Genomic DNA, 27917 nt, shown 5'->3' on the forward strand with positions numbered 1-27917 from the left:
AAATTGTAGTCATATCATTTGTTTTATTCGGAATACTGTCAAATACAAATTTATTGCTAAGAAATTTTATTAAATCAGAATAATTCCAGGTAACAGCAATGCGAATTAGCTTTTTACTAAACATAGTAAATTAAACGAAATGACAGCGTTTTCTCAAAAATTTCAAAAATAATCGAATATGCCATTTTCGAAAGAAATCGTATGTAAATTTAAAACCTTCAGGCAACAAAAAAATGCATTTTCGATTCAGAGGGTTACCATGATTCAATTACCAGAGTTTTGTTCTTTAATGTCAGCAGAGTTTTCACACTCCCAAAATTAAAAATTAAAATTAAAAATCAGGACAACACTCCAGTCTGCAGTCGACATGATCTAAAAAATGGCTCACTTTCTTAGAACTTTAAATTGGCCTTCCTACGTAGAGTGTATTCAAATATTTATTCTGAAACTTTAAGTTTTCATGGAATCGTTCCGGATTAACCGTTACCTTGCTATATTTGGAATATGATAGTTTGATACTACCTCACGCGGTTCGAATATCTCAAATATTGAAATAATATTCCAAATATAAAAACCCTTTCAAAAGCACTATTAAAGTACTAGTCCGACCATTCCGGAAAATATTTAATATGGTCACATTAAATCTTCTTGGCCATTCCGCCCTACCCCTGATTCCATGAGGAGCTTGGCGTCGCCAGAGCGTCGTCTGCTAAATATTTTTATGATACTTTCATATTTGTAAAACTATTTAGATGAAGTTGACAATTGAGTTGCGGAAGGTGAGAAGCTATAAAACTTTGAATTGCGCTTATCAACCCTTTGTGTCCCCACTAGTACATAGTAGTAAATTTAACAAATTTATCTAAATTCGGAACAATAATACTAAGGAATTATGTAGGTCAGTACTTATCTGGCAATTGAAAATTGTTTGCCTCCTATTTCCACTAATAATATTTTCCATAAATTTACTTTGGAAACAACGCGGTTAATGGATCTCAATTCGATTTGGGAGCAAGATGGCCATTGTGAATCAAACTAAGTGTGATATCTTCTGCATAGACGTCAAAATTCCAAAGTGATTGGATCACCAGATTTGTAATTGACTATCGCTGTCTCATTCTGTATCTCTTTCTATCACCCGTTGAAGATAGTCGGCCCTTGCGCTTCTATATTGAACACCCTGTCAGGCAGTTGACAGATAAGATATCACACTTAGTTTGATTCACAATGAAGATGGCTGCAATTGTCAAACATTTTGTCAGCGGAGCAAACCTCTTGTGTATGAATCATGATACCATGATAAATGCCATTGTGGATAAAACAAGTGTGATAACTTCCGCATAGACGTCAAAATTGCAAATACAACCGATCACCTGATTTTTAGTTGACTATCGTGTTCTCATTCTGTTTCTCTTTCTATCAACCGCTGAAAATAGCGAGCCATCTTGAACATCCTTTCAAGCAGTTGACGGATAAGATATCACACTTGTTTTATCCACAATGACATTATTGAGGTTTTTTCGCAATGAAAATAAATTTTCCAATTTCTTCATTGCAGACATACATATTAATGTTTTTTCTCAAAACAAAAACAAATTTCAATATTCCATTTTTTTAATTTTTTAATTTCGCTTTGTTTGAAGAAGATTGACTTTAATATTAAAATATGCAAAAACTTCAAAAAATAAATCATGGCCAACCGGGGGGGGGGGGGGGGGGGGCTGTATTCAGTAATTGAGAGTTTTAAAATGTACATTTTTCTTTTATACAAATTATATGAAGAAATAGTGTAAACTAAAAAATTCACAGTTACTGAACCTACCTCCAGAAGAGAGTACAGTTATACCTTTAGGTTTTTTATCTTGCACTAAATCTTTTGGCATTTCATAGTTCAAAAAAAAAAACAAAAAACAAATTCCAACACAAATGTATCATATTATAGCACGAATCTAAGCATAATCACTATCAGCTGAGTCATCCGGATCATAATCAGATTCATCATCTTTATCGTCATCATACTGACTACGCTTTTTAATTTTTTGACTGTCTTTTTTTTCTAGCATATTTTCTTTTTCATCCTCTGTGCATTCACTTTTTTTCACTTCAACCTGCGAACGATGATGAAATACAAAAGATATACATTTGCTCGTTGTCCATGCTTGCGACAAGGTACTGTCGGGCAGTCCTTTATTGTTGGAACAGTGGTACCATTGTGATAGATGCGTTGTACAGTCACTGTCGCCTGGTGGTGGCTGAATTTGTATATTATTTATGCAGCGTTTGCACTTTAGCCTAATAAATATTTTTATACAACTTAATAATTTATGGAAAAATTTCCTATTATTTTTTTATACTTACTTGACATGTGTATCGGACAGTATGTCAGACTCAAATCGGAATAAATCTTTGAGATCATCACGTGTAAAATGCTTTTCGTCGCTTTCATTATTGTCAATTATAGTACTTGAGAGCGATTTTTTATGTGTCTGTCGCTGTAGAATTTTCTCCTCAATCGACCCAGTCTATAAATTTTAATTTTATGATTATAGCGATTACAAGGCTATTTATAGAAACTTAATCTAAATGTGAGTTAATTTTATACCAACGTGTACTTGTACAAAAGGGTATTATAATTTTAATTAGACATCGGTATTGCGTAATGGCATAAAGGAATCGAGATATGTAGAAACATTATCATTTTTTGGTTAAGACATGCCCGTCCGTTAAAAATTGAGATATCTTTACGAAATAGATTAGTATTGAAAATGGGCCTAATCGAAGATTGGAGAAGTAATGAAAAATGATATGTGGGTTGACTTTTGATTTAAACACGCTAGTAGTGAAGTAACATTGTGAAGTACTACTACCATAGTAGTGTTGTTAATAAAGAAGATTTTGCTATACTGTGCAACATTTTGTGCATAATCATATAAAATTTTTGTGCGGATTTTGATATAATCGTACCTCATTATATTCCAAGTAGCAAGTGAAAAGTTAAAAGAAAATTGGTCTAACTTACTAAAAGTTGGCATTAATAATTTGTATTTGTACTAAGACAACACATTTTTTCGAAACTGTTCATTTGCGATTATTGCGTTTCTATATGGAGCTACTCAAATATAAATTCGGAAAATAGGCATGGCATCGCCTACATTTCGAAGAAGAATAATCCTAAGCCTATTTGGCACGGGGATTGTCCTTACAATATACATAAATAAATAAAATAAATGCAAGGCGCGATAGCCTCCGAAGAGATTATGGCCAAGCTTCTCATCTAATATGTGTCATGCTCCTTTTATTTTGTTCTACAAATTGGCGCGACGGGACCTACGCCGACTGCAAACGGTATCTGCAAGGCAGAAGGTTTTCATGGTAGAAATACACTCGGAAGTGTATGCCAAATCACTCCCGATTGGCGACCACGCTTAGAAAAACTTTTTTCTAATTGAAAAACAACTTGTTTCTAAATTTTTGTTGTTGCTTTTCCCGGGATTGGAGCCCAGGACCACGGCCATTATACATTCACTTTATGAAAACTGATATTGGAATTTAGAAAAAATGAAACCATGCTTCAATTCAATACCAAAAACAGATATAGTGATGAAACCCTAAAAAAAGAAAAAAAACGTATGAAATTGGGCGTGGCGCCGCCCTTTGTAGGTAATCACTCTATAACACTATTAACGCCATAAATCCAACAAAAATCGACCAATCCTAACGAAATTTGGTGTAAGGATTATTTTTAAACAAGAAGCATAATAGAAATTTAATTTTAATTAAGGAGGACATACTCGGTATAAGGGCTAACTGGGGGGACCTTCATCGACATCGTCTGCAAGCGGGCGTTTGTCTTGCTTATTGTTGTTGTTGTAGCAGGGCTTTGCCCCATCCAATAGGTGTCTCCAATCACAAATTTCATCAATGTCCTGTAACGGGAGTCCATCAAAACTTGTAGTTTCAACAGGTGTGCCCCATAGTGAGAGGGGTGTTAGAGGCGTTGTTTCCACATTGCAATTGAAAAGATGTTTGGTGTCATGTGGGGACACATCACATGCAGGACATACATTTTGTATGTCGGGGTTGAGAGTTTAACCTGTTACAGTACCCGGATCGAAGTTGAGCTAGAGTGACGCACATTTCCCTAGGGAGAGTGTATTTCTCTTCTACGAGTTCTGGGTATTTCTCTGCAAGAACTGGATTCGCCGGGCAATTCCCGACATGGAGGTTCGACGCCTCACGGTGGTGTATTTGATCTATTTAGCTGGCCAAAGTCGATTTTTTTAAATATTCCATTTTTTTAATATACTCTCTGGCGTTCCTCGATGTCCACTTAATAGTATACATACCCCAAAACCCATCTGCAATGTGAACGGAGCTAACCGCGCACATCTTAAGTTGTATAAAAATTGTATGCAGTTCGATGTATTTTTGGGTTAAAAAGCAATACACCCTTCGAACCTAAATTCTTGTTCACTTACTCAGCCTTAACCAAATCTGTGTTACATTTTCTTTGGTAAATGTGTTTTTAATTCATATTGTGACGAATATTAGTCTCACTAATTGATCTCATATCCCTAAGGGTATTAAATAAAGGCACAACAACATTAAAGCAAGCTACATAAACACACTAATCATCATTTACCCACATATATACAAGGCAACCGAGAGATACTCACCCACAGCCGAAGTAGTACTCACATATACACACGCATATGCCTATGCGAGAGGCTATAAACTACATGTACATATATGGCTGGTAACGAAAATGAAGTTCGAGAAATTACTAGAGTATAAAAGCAGCACAAGCTGAGTAATCAGTTTGATTTAAGCACGCTATCAGTTGCGAAGTGAAGTTTAATTACGAAGTACTTTCAAAGTAGTTTAATAAAGACCATTTTGTAATATAGAATATTGGAGTTTTTTATTCAACAGTTTAGCGATACGAACAAATAAGCGGAATTTCCCTAAATTTGTTACAATATGTTAGATTTTTTACACCGCATGTTTTAACTGAGTTATTTTACTTCTACTGCTACTACTTTTCAATATTAAATTTTTTACAAACCTTGCAAAAAAAAAATTATCTCTTCTTTTCATGGCATATCATGTCAGTAATTTTTGGGCAATACATAAGCTTGTGTTTGTTTCAAAGTTTAATAACAATTAAAACGGCTGCGCAACCCGCGATTTTTTGAGTGGTGACCAATTTTGTAAGAGTCTGTCGTGAAAACTGCAAAGCTGTATGTTAGCCTTTATTCTTGGTATCTGATGACAACTGTTATCGAAAATTTTTTATTGCCTGTCGGTCAATTATCAGAAAAAGCCAGTGAAGCAAGGAATAAACATTTTCTCCTTTATCGTGATAGGTGTGCAAGAAAACATTCAAGAACTTCTTGCAACTTCGATGTAATAAACAGATTGCTTTTAACTTCGGATCCATTTTTGACCGGAAAGAGGCCCCGAATAACGAAAAAATCAGTGTCATTGTCAAAAGAGAGCCAAGAGAGCTAATTTCTTTTTTCATAGATGTTGAATATGATGAAGACGCTATTGATACTAATGATGAATAATTAAATAACCCAGCGGGTCAGGGGGTTAGAATATACCCGTGGTAGGTATGCCTGTCGTAAGAGGCGACTAAAATACCGGATTGGCCTGAAGGTTTAATGTGGCCATATAAATCGTTCCCGAGATGGTCGGGCCAGCACCTTAACGATGCTGTGTTACCGGAGCGTACCGGATCTGTAAACGGCAAAGGACCATCACATCGATCACTCCCTAAACCTTCGGGGAGCAACCGTATCGCTACAACAACAACAACAACAACAACATGAATAATTAAACCATGAATTTACTGTCAAATATTTATTTTTATTTTTTTCGAGATCGTAGTGGATATACTCAATATATCTACAATAAGGTGAGATGACAACCCTACCTAAAATGTGTTTATTGAAAAGCGGGAGTGAAATACCCTCCCTTTGCTACCTTATTGGCAGGGACGGAAAATAATCATTATTATAATTTTTTTTTTAGTCGAAAAAGTCCTGGTCAAAAAATTGTCCTAGGTAAAAATGTTTGAGTTCCCAGGTATCCCTAGAGCAATATCATGTCGAATCATGCATCCTTTTTATTTTTCGAACTTTTTGCATAAAAGTCCACATATAAAAGTAAAATCTGTATTTTTATTTTTTGAGTCCGATAGCACTAGTTAAGCTCGGACTTTTAAAAATAAAAGTCCGGAAATAAAAGTTAAATCCGGACTTTTATTTTTTAAGGCCAAAATAAAAGTCCAGCTTGCTAACAAAGAATCGGCTTATCCGAATTAAATTTTTTTATTTCGGATCAGCCGTTAAAATTTTTTTTTATTTCGGAAAGCCGTTTCTTTGTTATTTTGGCCTTAAAAAATAAAAGTCCGGATTTAACTTTTATTTCCGGACTTTTATTTTTAAAAGTCCGAGTTTAACTAGTTCTATCGGACTCAAAAAATAAAAATCCGAAAATAATTTTTATCTTGATCCAAATATATTTAAAGTCCAAAATTAATAGTTTTGGATATTTTTATTATAAAAGGAATAACAGTTTCAGCCCCTGCTTATTGGCATATCTCATGTAATTTTTTTAACTTAAAAAAAGTGGCAACCTTGCGAAAACATCCTCAGTGGCAACACCTAAGTGAAAAGTCTAAAAAATGTGTTGGCGGCCACCGTGGTGTGATGGTAGCTCGCCCCGCCTACCACACCGAATGCCCTGGGTTCACACCCCGGGCAAAGCAACATCAAAATTTTAGAAATAAGGTTTTTCAATTAGAAGAAAATTTTTCTAAGCGGGGTCGCCCCTCGGCAGAGTTTGGTAAGCACTCCGAGTGTATTTCTGCCATGAAAAGCTCTCAGTGAAAACTCATCTGCCTCGCAGATGCCGTTCGGAGTCGGCATAAAACCAGTTTGTGCTGTCCCGCCTATTTGTAGGGAACATTAAAAAGGAGGACGACGCAAATTGGAAGAGAAGCTCGGCCTAAAATCTCTTCGGAAGTTATCGCGCCTTACATTTATTTTATTTATTTATATCGATGTACCAAATTTGATTCAAATCCATTAAGCTTTTTCCGAGATGGTAATGTATATACAAACAAATATTAAAAATGTGTTCAAACACCCCACCGTGCGTCTGTGGATATCACTGAGGACCTGCTTGTGCTTTTTTGCCTATTACGGCTGTGTTCTCAGGTGCCGTCTGTCTTGGATCATGCGGCTCGCTATATAAACATGCGAATAAAATTTGCATCCCCGCTGAGCGGGTTGTGCGCTGACTCGGGACCCGTCAGGTCAAAACACACTTCAATGAAAAAACTAATAAAGCCTCGGATAAAACTGATGAAGACCATGGCAAACGTTTAAAGGACAATAATTAGAACTTCTTGCAACTTCGATGTAATAAACAGATTGCTTTTAACTTCGGATCCATTTTTGACCGGAAAGAGGCCCCGAATAACGAAAAAATCAGTGTCATTGTCAAAAGAGAGCCAAGAGAGCTAATTTCTTTTTTCATAGATGTTGAATATGATGAAGACGCTATTGATACTAATGATGAATAATTAAATAACCCAGCGGGTCAGGGGGTTAGAATATACCCGCGGTAGGTATGCCTGTCGTAAGAGGCGACTAAAATACCAGATTCAAGGGGCTGTGTAGCGCAACCCTGCAGGTTGCCAGCGCAACATATAGCTTCTCCAAACCCAATTGTCAACCTCACCTATCCGCGGCGAATCCTGTTTCACTAACAGACGAGGCTCTGGCGACGCTAAGCTCCTTATGGAACTTGTGGTTGGGAGGGAGGGGATGGCCTGAAGGTTTAATGTGGCCACATAAATCGTTCCCGAGATGGTCGGGCCAGCACCTTAATGGTGCTGTGGTACCGGAGCGTACCGGATCTGTATCCGGCAAAGGACCATCACATCGATAACACTCCCCAAAGCCTTCGGGGAGCAACCTTATCGCTACAACAACAACAACAACAACGTCACGCCGCTATTCGAATAAATGCAAAATTTTTTAATGTATCATTCGTCTGCTCCCATGCACCGACAAAGGAAAAATACGATGAAGTGAAATACGCTTTCCATGAGATTCAAGGGGTTGATAAGCGCAATACAAAGCTTTATAGGTTCAGAGCTTCCGCAACCGAATTTTCAACCTTACCTACGTGGGGGAAATGCTGTTACAAATATGAATATACCTATACATATTTAGCAGGCGCGGCTCTGGCGGCCCCAAGTTCCTCATGTAACTTGCGGGTGGGGCGGATGGTCTAGAAGGTTTAATGTGGATCATATTAATCGTTTCCGAGACGGTCGGTCTAGACACTTAATGGTGCTTGTTATCGGAACGTACCGAATCTATATCCGGCAAAGGACCAGCAACATCGATAACACTCCCAAAAAGCTTCAGGGAGCGTTTTTATCGTTAATACAACAACAACAACTGGCGTATGCCGATGACATTGATGTCATCGGCCTGAACACCCGCGCCGTAAGTTCGGCTTATTCCAAATTGGAAAGACAAGCGGAGAAGGTGGGTCTGATGGTGAATGAGGACAAAACGAAGCACCTGCTGTCATCGGCCTTGGCAACCACGCTACTGATGGCAGCCAAGAAATCGAAAAAGTAAAAGACAAGTAACAACAACATCAGCTTTGAAATGCGGCGAAGAAACACTCTTCCCAATAAATGCTACTTTGCACTAGGTAGGCAATTGAAAAGTAAAGTCCTCTCCCGGCAAATAAAAATCGTGCTCTGCAAGTCACTTATCGTACCCGCCCGGCTATATGAGAAGCATGAACATCAGATGAAACTGCCCTGAGAGTGTTCCCGAAAAAAGTTCTTCGAAAGATTTATGGACCTCTACGCGTTGGCGACGGCGACTAGCGAAGAAGTTTTAATTATGAGCTGTACGAGCTTTACTCAGACATCCACATATACCAGCGAGTTAAAACGCAGCGCCTACACTGGCTAGGCCATTTCATAGGGTATGAAAGGTGACGCTCTGGCTAAGAAAGAATTTTTATCGGAATCCGCTTATGGAAGCAGAGGGAGAGGGCGGCCTCCACTTCGCTGGAAGGACAAGGTGGAAAACGATTTAAACTCCCTTGGTGTGACCAATTGGCGCCATTTAGTCGAGCGAAGGAGCGACTGGCGCGCCTTGTTGGACGACCATCACCGTTTAAACGGTTAAGCGCCAATTAAATAAGTAAGATCCGATCCTTTTAATTAAACCCTTCACTTCGCCCTACAGTACTAGATTTTTTTTTTTACATATCGATGAATTTATCTGTCGTGAAAAAATCGGAAGAAAACATTTTCTTATCACTAGAAATATTCTATAAAAAAGTAGCAAAATCAGATAATATCCACTCTCTACTTTTGATGCATTTCATACATTCTTTATAAAGGCAATGTACGCTATATATTCATAATTAATATTACTTACAGCTACCAAGCGATATATATAACACGGCTTCTTTTGACCATCTCGCCAAACTCGAGCCATTGCCTGCTCATCGTTTGCTGGGTTCCAATCGGGATCAAACATAAATAGTCGGTTTGCACCAATCAAATTCAAACCACAACCACCAGCCTTTGAACTCAGCATAAAGAGAAAACAATCTGATTCGGGATCATTAAATTTATCCACCACTTTGCTCCGTTTCTTTATTGTCATTGAACCATCAAGACGAACGTATGTGTATCTTCTGTTAAATTAATTAAAATGAAAAAAAAAAATTTTTTAATTCTTTAGTTGTGGAAAAAATCTATTTAAGTTAGTTTTTGTATAAATATTTTTCTTTAAAACGTATACAATAAGACACATAATCAGTAGGAGGAGTCGCTTTGTCTTGCAAACGGTGCACAGCTTGCATGGACTACATGGACTATATATTCACAACAATCATAAAATACACGCAAAAAGTTATATGCAATTCGTGCAATTTATAGTATGCTGAAACCTATTGTGACTAATATTAGCATCACTAGTAATAAACTCCAACACAAAAACATTGCCGCTTTTGTTATCACAGATATCGACAAAAATGGAAACCCAGGAACCACGTATAACAGAAAGTATAACATCCAAGATGGAAGTACAGGAGGCACGCATTTCAGAACTGTCGACACAGATTACATCCAATATGGAAACCCAACTGAAGTCGCAAGAGACACGTTTAACATTTAAGATGGAATCACAGGAGACACGTATATCCAAAATGTCGTCACAAATAACATCCAGGATTGAAGCACAGGAGGCACGATTATCTGAAATGTCGCGACAAATTTTGGCACAGGTATCAGATCTCTGCACAACTGTAAGTCTGTATTGACGAAAAAATAATGTGTAGTTTCATGTAGTGCCAGCCAACTAAAAACTAAAAATAAACCTAAAAACAAAATAGCTGGCATCACCCCCACATGCAACCATGCATGTATGCACTTGGCGTTACTGGGTGAAAGAGTCGAATGACGGAGAGAATTCTGATTGGCTGAATCTCCCGTTACTCGACTCTATCACGCCATTGCATTATGCGATTTTCCCGTTATGCACTTTGGCATACCGGCAAAGCTGCTTTTGAAGCGTCAGCAGTTTTTATTTTTTGAGTAGAGTTGAGTGGAGCCGGCCGCCGCGCTACACGCGCAAATTAAGAAAATCGGAAACGCGTTTTGTATAAGAATTAAAAGACTTATTTCTGTGAACATAAAAGACATAATTAAATGAAAGAACTGAAGAATAGTTACAAAGACTAAAATATTTGTTATACAAAGAAACCAAAGTGTTAAGACTAAAATGTAAGGAACTTACATTATTAGTGATAAAACTAAACTAAAGCGTTAAGAGTTTAAGTATACATAAAAGCTAAATGTGTAAGTGTAATCATAAAAGGTTATGAATAAAAGAAATTAAATATCCATTAAAATAACAATTTTTATTAAAAAGAAACTAAAGAGGTGAGCTCGTATTGTGCGTGCGTGGGGCTAATCGCCCAAAAATAAGTGGCATAGAAATGCCACGCTACATGGCGACCGTGACATTTCCATAGAACAACTGCATCATAAAGAATTGTGTAGTGTTGAAGAGTCTACACAAACCGATAAATCAAAAAATTTCAATTTTTAAGAGCATGTAATTTCTGTACACAAGGGCTTCACATTTTTGTATTGTAACGATTTTTCTGCAAATCCTCTTATTTGCCCCTTTTGCTAGGTTCGTATCGCTAAACTGTTGAATAAATAACTCCAATATTGAATAATGGAAAAATGGCCTTTATTAAAATGCTTCACAATAACACTCAAACTGTGCAACGAATAGCTTAATAACCAAACTGATAGCTCAAATGAAACTCCACTAATCAAAATAATACTGGTATTGCTCGCTAGATATCTTCTTAGTCGTAACTGCTGATCAACTCAAATCAAACTGAATTACTTCTTACTCGCTGGCGCCGCTTTTATAGTTTACGCTGCATACTTCTAGGCTCTTCGATTTCCAGAACTTACTAGTTGTTTCGGCTACAAAATCGCCAGCCACAACTACGTGCACAAATTATTGCTCACTCTTGTGACAACTCAGATAAGATATATGCATGTGTTTGTGCATTGCCGCTCCGCTGCTCGTATACGTACATATGTGTAGACGCAATTATTTATTCGTTTATTTAGATACATAAAGATTGAATTATTGATGTGAATGTTTGTAGTTTACAGTCTTTCGCGCGCACATAGGCATATAAGTAAATGCATCTGTGTGTGACATCTCTCTGGGCTGCCTTATATATGTGTATACTTGATTTGATTATTAACGTAAATACTGCTTGGCATGGCCTTAGCATCGCCTTAGTGATGGGATAATTTAGTGATGCTAATATCCGTGACACTGCCCTCCACCTAAGTCTGATCGTCCCGATCAGACAAATCTCTCGATCTAAACGTTGCTAGCCTTTCCAAATGGACCACCTTCATTTTGGTTCGTGGTTTACCGATGGTTTGTATGCGGTACACTACATCGTTGATCCGTTTTACAACTTTGTATGGACCTTCCCAGTTACACTGCAATTTTGGGGACAAACCTTTTTTTCGTTGTGGGTTGTATAGCAGCACCAAATCTCCTTCCTGAAACCCTTCCGAATTAATTGCTTTATCGTACCTTGCTTTCATCTTGTCACTCATAATCTTTGCTCGTTGCCTTACCAGATCGTGTATCTCTCTCAGCTCTTCTTCTAAGACATCAGTGGATTTCTTGACATTCCTCTCCGCATCGGCATCTATCCCATACTTCAAATCAGCTGGCAGTCGAAGGTCATTGCCAAAAATTACCTTTGCGGGAGTTTGGCCCGTTGTGTCATGTACTGCCGATCGGTAGGCCATCAAGAATAATGATATGTGTGTATCCCAGTCCTTATGGTACTTGTCGACTACTTTCCTTAAATGCTCCTCCAATGTTCTATTGAAACGTTCCACCATACCATCGGACTGAGGATGCAATGCAGTTGTCCGTGTTTTTCGAATGCCCAACTTCTTGCACAGTTCTTGGAACACAGCTGATTCAAAATTCCTGCCTTGGTCAGAATGTAACTCCATTGGTACACCATACCTTGCAACCCATTCGTTTTTAACCACTTCTGCTACTGTTTCTGCTTCTTGGTTTGGGATTGGGTATACCTCTGGCCATTTACTGAAATAATCCATAACCACCAGTACGTATTTGTTTCCGCGGTTGCTAGTAGGAAATGGACCTGCGACATCCATGGCGATCCTTTCAAATGGTGCACCTGAAATATACTGCTTCATCTGGCCACGACTTCGGGTTTTGGGCCCTTTCGCTCTGTTGCATACCTCGCAATTGGCAATCCACTCGGTGACCGACTGACGGCAACCAACCCAATAGAATCTCTGCTTAATTTTCTCGAGTGTCTTCGTGATTCCAAGATGGCCTCCACTTGGACCATTGTGCAACTCGCTGAGCACGTCAGGAATCCTCTTTCTGGGAACAACTATAAGTTTCTTCTTGCATTGACCATCCTCACTCTCCCATAGTCGATGCAAGCAACCGGATATCAATTCCAAACTGTTCCACTGTGCCCAATATGACTTCGCAATGGGACTCTCTGCTGACATATCCTCTCTGCTTGGTCTTTCGTTTCGTTCGAGCCCTTGCATAACATGTGACAGATCTGTATCTTCTAGCTGACACTTTCTTAGTTGTTCCTTGTCCCATTCATCCGTACACGTTATAGTCATTAGCCGGACATCTATAATGTCTTCTTTAGCCTCGGCCTTTGAACAGTGCTTGCATTCCAAACTACATGGCCTTCGTGACATTGCATCGGCATTTCCATGGGTACTACCTTTTCGATGCTCAATGGAAAAGTCATAGCTTTGTAGTCGCTCGATCCACCGTGCCAATTGTCCTTCTGGATTACGGAACTGCAGTAGCCATTTTAAAGCTGCGTGATCTGTCCTGACACGGAATCGCTGGCCGTAGAGGTATTTGTGAAAATGTTTAACGCACTCTACCAATGCCAACAGCTCTCTCCGCGTAACGCAGTATTTCCTCTCTGGTTTTCCAATCGAACGGCTGTAATATGCAACTACCTTTTCCTGTCCATCGACCAGTTGTGATAAAACGCCTCCTATAGCATATCCACTCGCATCTGTATCTAGAATAAATGTTGCTCCTGGAATCGGATATGCTAACATTGGGGCAGTGCACAAACGCTCCTTCAATGTTTGGAAAGCCACTTCTTGCTCCTTCTTCCATTCAAAAGCTTTATTTTTTCTTGTAAGCTCATGGAGGCTATGGGCTACGCTGGAAAAATTTTGTACAAATCGGCGGTAATATGTGCACAGCCCAAGGAAACTTCTTAATTCATGTAGGTTCTGTGGTCTTGGCCAATCCTTTACAGCCTCTATCTTTTCGTTCGCAGTGCAGATGCCCTCTGTCGTTACCTTGTGACCCAAATAATTTACTTCCTTTTTAAACAGCGCACACTTTTTGGGACTTAACTTCAGACCAGCGCCAGCTATTCTTTGGAAAACTTCCTCCAAGTTCTTAAGATGTTCATCGAAATTCTTGCCCAATACGATGATGTCGTCCAGGTACACCAAGCATGTTTTCCAATGTAGTCCTTTCAATACCTGATCCATGAGTCTCTCGAAAGTAGCTGGTGCATTACATAGTCCAAAGGGCATTACTGTAAATTGCCAAAGACCATCTCCGACGCTGAAGGCTGTTTTCTCTTTGTCTTCCTCATTTACCTCCACTTGCCAGTAGCCGCTTTTCAAGTCCAGTGTGGAAAACCATTTCGTACCAGAGAGCGAGTCCAGAGTGTCGTCAATTCTTGGCAATGGGTAGCTATCCTTTTTCGTAACGTCATTCAACTTCCGGTAGTCGACGCAAAACCTCATTTTTCCATCCTTCTTCTTTACAAGTACTACCGGTGAGCTCCAGGGACTAGCTGATGGTTCGATGACGCCGCTGTCGCTCATTTCTTGTATAATTTGACTCACAACTTGCCGCTTCGCCAGTGGAACACTACGTGGAGCTTGACGGATCGGCCTCGCATCTCCAGTGTCAATTTGATGTTTCACAACGTTGGTGCGGCCTGGTTTAGAACCATCCTGGTCAAATATGTTCGCGTACTTTAGGAGCAGTTGTTTTGCCTTACTCTGATATGCTTCATCTAGCCCCTGCGTACATGCCGAGATGTCATTTGAAAGATTAGTATTACTAGCTGAAACGTGTTCCTGGAGCTGTTCACAGTTAATAACTACTTCAGCCTCTTGGCATTTTCCCAAAATAGCTCCTTTAGTTAGTTTGAGTGGTGAATTGAACTCATTGAGTACTCTTACTGGAACACGTCCATCTTGTTTTGTCATAGCCAGGGTTTTTCCTACAAGTATGTTCAGTGCTGATTTGTTTGCTGCTTCGACAACCCACAATTTGTTTGTCCCACAATCTCCATCAACCTTTGCCCAGATGACTGCTTCGGATTTTGGTGGTATTCGCTGACTCTCTTCCACCAGCACTCGTTTACTGCTGTAGCCTCTCTCGTAGCCGAAATTAAGTGGTACATCCATGTTCTTATATCGCATCGTCTTGCTTTGCATGTCGATCTTGATGCCCTGGTCGATTAAGAAGTCCACTCCAATTATGATTTCATCAACAATCTCTGCCACTATAAAATTGTGTACTACCGTGACGTTCCCAATTGCGACTTCACATGATACTTCTCCTAGAACCGTGCTGTCTTCTCCAGTGGCTGTACGCAATCTTGCTCCATGCAATGGTGTTATCTTCTTGTTGACTAAATCCGCTCGAATGATGGAATGAGATGCACCCGTATCTACAGTCAGTAAACGTTCCTTTCCATCCACATGTCCTCCGACAGTAAGATTGTTTGACCTTCTTCCAATTTGTGAGATAGAGATTATGGGGCATTCAATTGAGGGAGCCAGCTGTCGCCCCTTGCGGCTGACTCGCTTTAGTTTAACGATTGAGTGGACTTGGAGATTTGCTCATCTCCTTCAGCTCTGCGTTTACGGCCACCCACATTGTTGGAGCTATTGGGACCGGTGCTGCAATGTCGTGCAATATGACCTGGGTTGCCGCACTTGAAACATTTAATAACTCCGGCATTTCTCTGTTGTGATCCCTTCAGTGCTTCCAAAATTGTGTCTACCCATTCTGGCCTTTCTACTTCTACACGATGAGCCTTATATGCTGGTTTACTTAATAGGGAGGCAGTTTCCTGAGTCAATGCATGTGATACCGTTTCAGCGAATGTCAGTTTTGGGTTCGCGTATGTAGCTCGCTTCGTTTCCACATCTCGTATGCCATTTATAAAACTCTGGATTTTTACCCTCTCGGTGTATTCCACGGGTGCGTCCGCATTTGCGAGATGAGCCAACCTTTCAACATCCGAGGCAAACTCCTGCAAAGTCTCATTCGCTCTTTGGTGACGGTTTTGCAACTCAATTTGGAATATCTGTTTCCTATGCTCGCTTCCGTAACGTCTCTCGACAGCGGCCATCAATGCTTCATAGTTGTTCCGCTCTCCTTCGGGAATCGTCTGTAGGATTTCGGCTGCTGGCCCCTTCAATGCCACGAACAGTGCAGCAACTTTATCTTCAGCATTCCATTGGTTCACTGCTGCGGTCTTCTCAAACTGTAGCTTAAAGACCTGAAAAGGAACAGAACCGTCAAAAGATGGAGTTTTTACCTTTGTATTACTCGCTGAAGCAGCCGGCCGATTAAGTTGCAATTCCTGTATACGACCTCTCAACGCATCCACCTCTGCCTCGAATTTTCCTTCAAACTGCATTATTTTTTCGTCCATGCGCGCTTCGAGTTTTGATGATATACGCGCCTCTTGTGCTTCTAGTTGTACTGTTATGCGTGTCTCTTGTTCTTTCAGTTGGGTTGCCATATATGTCTTTTGTTCTTCCAGCTGTGATGACATATTTGTGGATATTTGTGATGACATTTCTGTTATACGTGCCTCTTGTGCTTCCATCTTGGATGTTAAAAGTGTCTCCTGCGATTCTAGTTGTGATGCCAGTTGAGATGACACTGTCGATGTTTGAGCAGATATTGCAGCTAAAATCATGTTCAAGTCTGTACTGGTAACCGTCTGCGATGTTTCGTTCTTCTCTTCAATTTTTGTTGTCTCGTCGCCATCAAGATGAAAGACATGCTCTTCCACATCAATTCCTTCTGCTTCCATTGCTTCTCGTAGCCGTGCCTGAAGTTCGAGTTTAACGCCGCTTGTATTCAATCCACGGCTCTCCAACTCCTTCTTCAGTTGCGGGATCTTCAATTCACTTAACTTTGCCATGTCCTTGTTGTCCTCTAGAATTTATTCAACAATTCCTCTTCTGACACCAATTGTAACGATTTTTCTGCAAATCCTCTTATTTGCCCCTTTTGCTAGGTTCGTATCGCTAAACTGTTGAATAAATAACTCCAATATTGAATAATGGAAAAATGGCCTTTATTAAAATGCTTCACAATAACACTCAAACTGTGCAACGAATAGCTTAATAACCAAACTGATAGCTCAAATGAAACTCCACTAATCAAAATAATACTGGTATTGCTCGCTAGATATCTTCTTAGTCGTAACTGCTGATCAACTCAAATCAAACTGAATTACTTCTTACTCGCTGGCGCCGCTTTTATAGTTTACGCTGCATACTTCTAGGCTCTTCGATTTCCAGAACTTACTAGTTGTTTCGGCTACAAAATCGCCAGCCACAACTACGTGCACAAATTATTGCTCACTCTTGTGACAACTCAGATAAGATATATGCATGTGTTTGTGCATTGCCGCTCCGCTGCTCGTATACGTACATATGTGTAGACGCAATTATTTATTCGTTTATTTAGATACATAAAGATTGAATTATTGATGTGAATGTTTGTAGTTTACAGTCTTTCGCGCGCACATAGGCATATAAGTAAATGCATCTGTGTGTGACATCTCTCTGGGCTGCCTTATATATGTGTATACTTGATTTGATTATTAACGTAAATACTGCTTGGCATGGCCTTAGCATCGCCTTAGTGATGGGATAATTTAGTGATGCTAATATCCGTGACAGTATTATAAAATGTTTAGCAACAGCAACTTCGCCGGCACGGAGTTAGTGCAGTGCGCTACCCACGCGTGTGAGAAAAAAAATTTTTGTTAAACTTAAAGAACCATTTAAAAAGAAACTTGGGAAATTTATTTAAGTCCCACTTGTAAAAAACTATATACATATATTAAAGAATTTAAGAAATTAATAAACTTTTAATAAAACAAAATTATACAAAAGAAAATAGTTAGTGGCCAGTGCCTGTGTGTAGATAGCGTGTGTGGGTGTGCTCGCAGAACATATTTTCAACGTTTCCTAATTTGCAAACAACAAAATACAAATTTAACATTGCTTTAATTAAGTACAGGTGCGGTTGTAACAAAATGCCGCTGGTGCAGTAAACGCATATTTTATTAAATTAAATACAAAAATACGAAAAATTAAAAATAAAAAATAAAAAACACAAAAATTTAAATTATCTACAAAAAATGATACACAAAACATTTAAAACTTCGACATAAACTACAAAACTGAAAAAATTAAAATAAAATTTAATGTCTACCAAAAATGTTGAAATTGAAATAAACAAAAACTACAAAATTTCAAAAATCCGACAAAAAAAATATTTCAAAACTACAAAAATCAACACTATTAACAAAACCAATGAAGTTTTGAAACCAACTGTACTTCAGCTACCAAGCCACTTGCATAACGGCATCACTACATTAATAACGGCACAAACGCCAAGAATTTTATATATACATTTATAGCGGCGAATGAAGTAAGGCCACAAATACCAAAACATCGACAGAGGCATTATATTCCCAGAAAGTCAGCAGCAGCGGGAAAATACCGTAAGCACCGAAATTTCCAGCAGCGCAGCAACATCAAACGCAGCACCAGTCCGCAGGAAAGGGTTGACAGCAATACTGTATGTATGTCTATTTCATTTAACTGTACTTATTTCATTAAATTATATTTTAGTTATCATAATTTTCTATCACATATTTTTCTAACAACTAAATTGGTTGAGATTTGCATTTTGAATTTTTCCCATGAATAATTTTATATAAAATCCCAACAAGCATGTAAACATATTTAAACGTAATGTAAGTTTCAAACCACTTTCACAGAAAATTTTTTTGTAAAAATAAAGCCTTTTTCTAAATAACTGTTCAAATGCTTTTCCAATCGATAAATTTTTATTTCAATCAATTCATTCAAACATTTATACCTTTTTATCAATTTACTTTCATAATTTATATATTAATAAACATTTAACCTAAAAATTAAAAATATATTATTAAAAGTAATAAAGTATAAATTTAATATCGAATTTATTATTAACAAAAGAAATAAATAAATTTTTGAATTAAGACAGTTCAGAATTTTTGTGCATTTGATAGCCTATGAATTGTAAGCAATTCAATTAAAAACATTTCTCCAAAAAAAAAAAAAAAAATTTTTAATTTTACCTTTTGCACAAAATTCTGAACTCTCCTATTTTTGATATGCCATTAAATGAAATTTTTGCCTTTAAACCACGTGAATTTAATAGTGAAAAATTTAAATATTTTCATTGTTTAAATTTTTAAACAAGTGTTTCGTTAGCTGTAAAAATTTTATTAATAGCGGTGCGTCCGCAAAAAAAAAACACGTTTTTATACTTTCGATATAAAGCGGTGTGGACGTAAACATCGCCGTTTATTCGGAAAAAAAATAAAATTTTGGTTAGGCTTGTGGAAACAAGTGCGTTTTTTTTATATTTTTTTTCAATAGTCCGGAAACAAAATATACCAGCCTGTTTCGGTTTTTCACAAAATAAATAAAACCGGAACACGCTTGACTATTTCCTTTTGCAAAGCCCATTCTGGGGGGCGAGAAACCACAGACCAAGTGTCCTTTATAGGACAGCCTATCCATTGGTTAGCTAGCGGGGCTAACCTAGTGGGGGACAGTCGGTAAGTCCGACTAAGTTCAGCACGGAAGGGGGTAGGCATTTCTCTAGCCTATAATTTAGAGATAATCCGCAGACCGGATGTTCCCTTGTTTTCAAAAAAAAAACAATTCTATAATTTTCTTAACCAGACTTACCATTTTATAAAATTTATACCAAACGCGACAATTATTTACCGTATTTTCAAAACGCACTCGGATTTACAAAATATTTACTTGATTTACAAAATTTTTTTTCTTTTAAAATAATAATTTTCAATAAAATTACCCTGTTTCAAACACATGTCCGATTCTGAGGGCAATTCCTACGATAAATCAAGCTCTAAAGGAAGGTGTTCACTAGCTCGTCAAGAAGATTTTTTAGGATTTAATGACTCAGATATCGCAGAAAATAATAATTCAAATTTTCAGTCAGTAACTAATATTATAAACACTCAGCCTTCAGAAAATTCGTCTAATAATTCAGATAACCTACTAACTATTTATTTATTTATTATTTATTTATTTATTTATTATTACGGTCTTTAAGACCTAGTTTAGGTTAAAATAAGAGACTAAACATAAATACTTATGTCACATTTAGTGACGTACAATATAAAAACAATTTTTCTTTGAACTTACTAATATTTTCACAGTCTTTCAAATCAGAAGGTAACTCATTATACATTTTATACCCTAAATATTCAAGAGACCTTTTGGCGAACTCAGTTCTTATTCTAGGCAGTCTTATATTATTGCAATTTCTTGTTCCATAATTGTGGATTTCATGATTATAATGTATTTTACTACTCAGGTAATTCGGTAACATTCCTAACCTAAGTTGGTGTATAAATTTCAATGTGAAATAACTAACTGACTGTTTAATACTAAGCCAGTTTAATCTATTGAGCATTACAATTTTTGGCGTTCTTGGAGGACATTTTAAAATAAATCGCATTGCCTTGTTTTGCTGTATTTGAAGTTTCTTAATATATATATCATTACTTAATAGCAGAATAGTAGGACAATAAATAAAGTGTGGTTCAATAATTGAACGATATACCAATATTTTATGACTTTGACTGATATGTTTACATGTTCTATACATGAAGCCTATTTTCTGTGCAATTTTCCTTTCCAGATAAGTTACATGCTCTCCAAAATTTAGATTATCATCAATCAAAACTCCTAAATACTTAATTTTGTCTACTCTTTGGATTTCCATGTTTTTTACCTTCAGCGTAATATTATTTAAACTATTGTTACTTATGATATTAGTGTTTTTACAAAATATCATGAACTTAGTTTTTTCGACATTTAATTTCAGTTTTCTAAGGCATAACCATTTGTATAGCGAGTCCAGGTCTTCTTGTACTTTCAGCATGGCACATTCTGCATATTTTTCACTTATGATAAGCAATGCATCATCCGCAAATAGACGTATTTTACAATATTTTAAGCATCTTTTGATATCATTGATATACAATGTAAACAATATTGGCGCCAAGACCGAGCCTTGTGGTAAACCAATGTTAACATCCACCACTGATGAAACCTCCTTTCCAATTATCGTTCTCTGTTTTCTGTCACCCAAATAACTCCGGAACCATTCCAAAGCCTTTCCTCTTATACCAATTTTAAACATAACGTCCAATAGCTCAGATCTATCGACAGTTTCAAAAGCCCGTTTTAAATCCAAGAAGACAGACACCGTAAATTTTTTGTCCGCCATGTCTTCTTTCCAATCTGCAATTACCATATTCAACGCTGTTTCACAAGAATGGCTCTTCCTGAATCCCGATTGTTCTGGGATAATCACATTGTGCTTCTCTAAGTATGCCACAAGTTGATCCTTCACCACTGTCTCCATAATTTTTTCATCTGTAGGTAACGTGTTAATTGGACGTAGTTCCTGTGGTTTCATTGTATTTTTTACTTTTTCAACAGGTATTATTGTTGAAATTTTCCAGTAACTAGGTACAATACCGCTGTTTAAGGATTCGTTAATTATGTCTTTGTAGAAATTAGCAGTATATGTCATGGCATCTTTAACGACACCCTCCGATAAAAGTTTGTCGCCGCCATATTTGTTTTTAAGTGATTTTGTGATAATAATAATATCGTCCACTACAATGTCAGTAAATTTAAATGTTTCAAATGGATTACTATGATTTGCGCTTATTTCATCCCCATTTACAATTTCTTCGATGCTATCATTAATTTCACTTCCAATTTTTTTTTAATAGCACTTCCAATTTTCAGTCGGGAGCTGACTTTTCCAATTATGACTCTACTTCAAATTCTTCTACTTTGCCTTCAACAAATAATTTTTCAGATTTACAATCGAATAACAATATTTCTATCATGGCAACCTCAAAACAGAAAAAGGTGTTCATAACCAGTTGCGCCTCAATTATTAGGGACAACTACAGCGGCGATCGACTGGCACTAGAATCCTTTATCGACAAAATAAAATTAATTTAAGTCTTCTCAGATGAAAATTTAAATAGTACTTTTATTGCATTTTTGAAATCCAAACTTGAGGGAAAAGCACGCGAAGCATTGCCAACCGCGATAAACTCAGTTGAGGACATAAAGACTGCCTTGAGAAATAGAATAAAACCGGACAACTCGAAAGTTGTTTCTGGTAAAATCGCGTCTTTACATGTCATCAATTATAACTACTCGGACTTTGCTAAGCGCGCTGAAGAACTATCCGACGCAATGGAACGTTCTTTGATTATTGAAGGTATGACACAAGCCAAGGCACATGAAATGGCCGTAGAGCAAACAGTGAATGTGTGCAGGTTGAACACTCGTTCAGAGTTGGTCAAATCCATCCTGGCTTCAACTACCTTCAGTGATTCAAAAGACGTAGTTGCAAAAATGATAGTCGAACGTAGTAATGAAGTTAAAGAAAGACAAGTACTAGCATTCCGTACTCGTGGTAATTGGCAAAGTAGTTTTCGAGGAAATTATAGAGGTAATAATTTCAATAATAGGTACAACAATCCAAATGCAAGATTCAACAATAACAATAGAAATAACTACAACAATAATTACCGGTACAATAATTCTAATAGAGGTAATAATGACAGATATAGCACTAATAGAAACAATCAGCCTAGTAGTAGTAACAATACTGCTAATCATAATAATAGACGTCCAAATTCGCGAAGTAATGCCAATGTACGCGCTTTAAACGTGAACGACCCTCAGGAGCGAACACTGGGGGATCGGGATCACGATTTAGACAATTAAACGAATTTTCTCCAAAAATATTAAAATCCATCTACTGCTTTAACCTTAATTATTCGGATTTTATTGAACTTCAATGTAGCGATTCCTACAAACCATGTACTTTTCTAGTAGATTCTCAAGCAGATATTTCTTTAATCAAAATTTCAAGTTTATCGCAAAATTGTAACTTTAATAGTAACGAAATAACCAACATAACAGGCGTAACACCTGAAACAATTTCAACTTTAGGAACCTTAAAAACCAACTTAATTGCATATAATTTTTTAATACCGCATACCTTACATGTGTTAACGATAGATGGCAAGCCTATTCAATACCATACAGATGGCAAGGCGATAAACACAAAAGCATGGGAGAAGGAAGATTGAAAGGAGTATCGAGTAACAAGTCAAACGAACAAGACGTGGCATTTTCTATTCAATTTTGACAATTTAGATTTCATAACTTTATTATCTGATTAAACTTGAAATATTAGTAATTATATCCATTAATCACTACGTGTTTCATTTCGGATCGATACTTTAACATCTCAGAAGGTGGATTTGATATCCATACGCCTACAACGAAAGAAAACGTCAAAGCAGCGGCAAGAGTGTACAAGTGTAAGTACACAAACGACGAGAATCTTCCATTCAACGGCAGCGCAAACGTGCACGTAAAAGCAAAACGGCGCATCGTCAATTGGGACAGAAGGGTTTCAACGACGCAGCTAAGTACACAAACGACGAGAATCTTCCATTCAACGGCAGCGCAAACGTGCACGTAAAAGCAAAACGGCGCATCGTCAATTTGGACAGAAGGTTTTCAACGGCGCAGCGAAGAACAAGCGCTGCAAAACGAAACCACAGCGAAACACCAAGATTACATTAGAATCGACACTCCGATCCAGTACAAAGTTGAGCGAATAGAACGCAAAGCAACGAAAGAATTGAGGAAAGTTGTACACGAGTGTCGATATAGAGACGTCGTAACTAATTGCAAAAACACTGTATTTGCCTTTGCAAATAAGTGTCTCAACAGCCAACGTAGAGTGCGGTTGCATATATTTGGAAAAAAAACATCAGTTCAACAAAGTCGCCAGTTTATTACAAGCAAAGGTGACGGCGCAGCGGGAAAAAAAAATTATCTGATTTTACGAAGAAGCCGACGTACAAATTTAAAAACGAATACATACATACACCAATTGATCAGTGTGCGACCTGGAAGGTGAAGAGGAGTTGCAAAACAAATTTGAAAGAGTAACGAGCAACAAAATAAAGGAAACAAATCACAGTGGAGCCTCTGAACGAAAGGACGGTGAAATATTTTTTTTAAGAATATTAGTTTTCTACTAATAAAATATTTTTTTGTCACCATGATAAAGTTAAATACTTTAAACGTCACTCAATTGGACACGTTGTTAAGGGCTAATGATCTACCAACGGCTGGCACCAAAACAGTTAAAGTAGAAAAATTACAAGAAGTTTTGGGTACGGATGAAATAGATCCGGTTCAGCTGGAAGATGATAGTGCAATATCCACAAATGATTTACAAATACAATTAAATAGTTTGAGAGAGGCAATGGCAGGTTTAACAGCTGCTATAAGTACCATTAATTGTAACCCAGAAGCTAGATCAGGTAACAATGTAAATCAACAAACATCAAACAACAACGATGGTGTTAGGCCAGGTTCAAGGGTTGCGAGTTGGGAATCTGCGGATGATCGACGAACACCATCATGTGCAACGATGAGGATTCAGGATATGATAGGGGTAATGCCTGAATTTGACCCGTTCAAAGGTACTACGACAGCAATACAATTCATAAATCGAACTCAACAACTGCAACAATGCTATGGTTGGAAGGAAGATATGGTTTTGATTGCAGTTCAGCACAAACTGAGAGGCATGGCCAAGCAGTGGCTGGATGCACAAAATGTTTTTAGTTCATGGTCAGAATTTGTGCAGGCATTTGAGGCGGACTTTCCGACAACGCATAATGCGGCTGAAACTCATAAAACGCTTATGAAACGCAAACGCAAACCCAACGAAGACTATCTGGAGTATTATTATTCCATGTTGACTATAGGACGACAAGGTTTGGTGGATGATGTTTCCATCAACACACATATCATCGGCGGGCTTAACGACAGTGTATTAACTAAAACATTGGCAACGATGAATTTTACTTCTTGCAATCAACTACTGGTGGCACTCAAGAATTTAACAACGGTCAGCAATGTATCGGTGATTCCAACGACGTCGACGGTTCAAACGATGAAATCAGAAGCAAAATCAAATGCGAAGCACACAACGATTAAATGCTTTAATTGCAACGAGTATGGTCACATTGCAACCAAGTGCCCACAACCTCAGCGCAAACCACGGTGCACGATATGTACAAAAACGGGTCACGAAGCCAAAAATTGCAACAAAAAGACGTCAGTCGCAAAGATTGGTGACCATCACGATCACTACGAAGTTCCCCCTGTTATAAGAACTGTGGAGGTGGACGGAAGGCAGCTCGAGGCTTTCATCGACACTGGTAGCGTGTGCTCGTCGATACGCGCATCAGCAGTAGGTGATATGCAAACGATGGAAACTAGAAGATGTTTTGTAGGATTCGGCGGATCTAAGGTGCAGGTCTCGAAACAGGTCAACGTTAAGATGACCATGGACAGCTCTCAACGAGAGGCGACATTATATATAGTTGCTGATGAATTACTACCCTACGATGTTTTATTGGGTCGTGACATTTTACAACAGGACGGGTATCACATGGTGATTGACAAAGGGGTTTTACGTCTGGGTGAAGACAGAAAGGCGGAGTTTAATATATCTAGCTCCTTATCGGAAGAAGATAAAAGCAAGACAATAAATCTTTTATTAAATTTTAAGCAATGTTTCGCAGAAGATATTAATCAAATTGGGAGATGCAAGAATGTACAAATGACCATAGACGTAAAGACGTCAGAACCAATAATTGGTAAGCGGTACCAGGTTCCGTTTTCCCAACGACCTATGTTATCGAAAATTTTAAAGCAATTGCTGGACAACGACATTATTCGTCCAAGCAATTCCCCTCACGCTGCGTCGGTACTTTTGGTAAAGAAGTCTAACGGAGAGAGTCGAATGTGTATCGACTTCCGAACATTAAACGAAGTCACGGTCAAAAAGAATTACGTAATGCCAATCGTGGAAGAACAGCTTTCACGCCTAGCTGGCAATAAATATTTTACGACACTGGACATGACATCAGGATACTACCAAATTCCTATGAATGAGGAATCAAAGAAGTACACCGCATTTTTAACACACGAAGGATTATTTGAGCACAACGTTATGCCTTTCGGTCTGGTGAATGCTCCAATGGTTTTTCAGGAGGTTATTGTACATTTGATTAAAACGCTTAAATACCGCGATAAAGTGGTCAACTACGTGGATGAGGTAATTATAGCCACACCGTCAGTTGAGGAAGGCATCGATGTACTAAATGAATTTTTAGAAGCTGTGAACACAGCTGGGCTTACGCTTAGACCCTCGAAGAGCACATTTTTGGCAACGCAGGTACAGTTCTTGGGTCATGACATTGATTCCGACGGCATACGTCCAGGAGAAAACAAAACAAAGGTGATTGAAGAATTTCCTAAACCAACAACACTTAAAGAAGTACGACAATTTTTGGGAGTAACCGGCTATTTCCGAAAATTTGTCAAAGAATATAGCATTTTAGCAAGGCCATTAACATTGTTGTTGAAAAAGAACCCAGAGTTTATTTGGGACAATGAACAGAATGACGCATTTGAGACATTGAAATCAATCATAATTACGAAACCGGTTCTAACGATATTTGATGCGACGAAACCACATGAAGTGCACACAGATGCGAACTCTCTGGGGCTATCCGGTATTCTGATGCAAAACGACTACGAACATGAATGGAAACCGGTGTTCTATTTTAGCAGGCAATGCAACGACGCAGAATGTAACTATGCGAGTTACGAATTGGAAGTTCTAGCGATTGTGGAAACATTGCAGAGATATCGGATGTATTTGATTGGGCATCACTTTAAGGTAGTTACTGATTGCAATGCCGTAGCGTCCACAAAAGCAACGACGCCATTGTTACCACGGGTAGCGAGATGGTGGCTCAAATTACAAGAGTTTGATTTCCAGTGCGTTCATCGCGCAGGGGCGAAGAATATGTTAGCGGATGGGTTAAGTAGATGTCCATCACTTCCTTCAAGAAAAATGACAACAGTTGCTGATTCCATATACCACGTGGTAGATATTGACAACGACTGGGTATCAGCAATGCAAAGACAAGACGATGTGTTGAAAGACATAATCGCTGTACTCAATGGAAAGGCAGCACCAAACGAACGTCAACTTAAAGAGGACTATGAATTGCAAGGCCAACGATTGTATCGCAAAGTTAACGGAAATAAAAGGCTAGTTGTCCCACGAGGTGTTAGGTGGCGTCTCGTAAGATCGTGTCACGATGAAGCTGGTCATTTTGGCCTGGATAAGACATGCGAGCGTCTATCGAAAGATTTCTGGTTTTCACGGATGCGATCATATATCAAATCATATATCGCGTCATGCCCAGAATGTTGTATTAATAAGGTTACAGGCGGTAAAAAGGAAGCACAATTGCACATCAGCGAAGTTGTACCGATACCTTTCAGATGCGTGCATATAGACCATCTAGGGCCATTCGTACGAAGCAAAAGAGGCAACTTTTATATATTGGTAATTGTATGTGCCTTTACCAAATATGTAGTACTACGAGCATTACGGAACACAAAAACGACACCAGTGCTTACTACGCTACGAGAATACATGGCTGTGTATGGAAGTCCAAGGCAGATCATATCCGACAGGGGATCCGCTTTCACGTCAAAGGACTTCCAGAACTTCATGCAACAATACGACATACAACATGTACAGGCGGCTGTGCGCACGCCACGCGCAAATGGTCAGGCCGAGCGAGTTAATAAGACAATTTTGGCATCACTCAAGTGCAGTATCAAAAGTGACAAAGATTGGGATGATACATTACCGCAACTTCAATGGTGTCTCAATTCCCAAAGCAACGCAACAACTAGGCAAAGCCCG

The 27917-nt window shown here is 38.2% G+C and overlaps 1 protein-coding gene across 1 annotated transcript in view; it reads right to left on the minus strand.

Moving 5' to 3' along the window:
• Positions 1–1590: 1590 nt before the first annotated feature.
• The window catches only part of okr (DNA repair and recombination protein RAD54-like okr), a 118856-nt gene continuing 92529 nt past the window's right edge, over positions 1591–27917 (minus strand). The window contains exons 5-7 of the mRNA XM_067765710.1: positions 9486–9747; positions 2359–2522; positions 1591–2292 (exon numbers count right to left, since the gene is read on the minus strand). Of these exons, the coding sequence (XP_067621811.1) occupies positions 1950–2292; positions 2359–2522; positions 9486–9747 (769 nt within the window). The 3' untranslated portion in view covers positions 1591–1949. The remainder of the gene's footprint in view (positions 2293–2358; positions 2523–9485; positions 9748–27917) is intronic.

Source organism: Eurosta solidaginis, chromosome 2, assembly GCF_040869045.1.
Source record: "Eurosta solidaginis isolate ZX-2024a chromosome 2, ASM4086904v1, whole genome shotgun sequence".
NCBI lineage: Eukaryota > Metazoa > Arthropoda > Insecta > Diptera > Tephritidae > Eurosta > Eurosta solidaginis.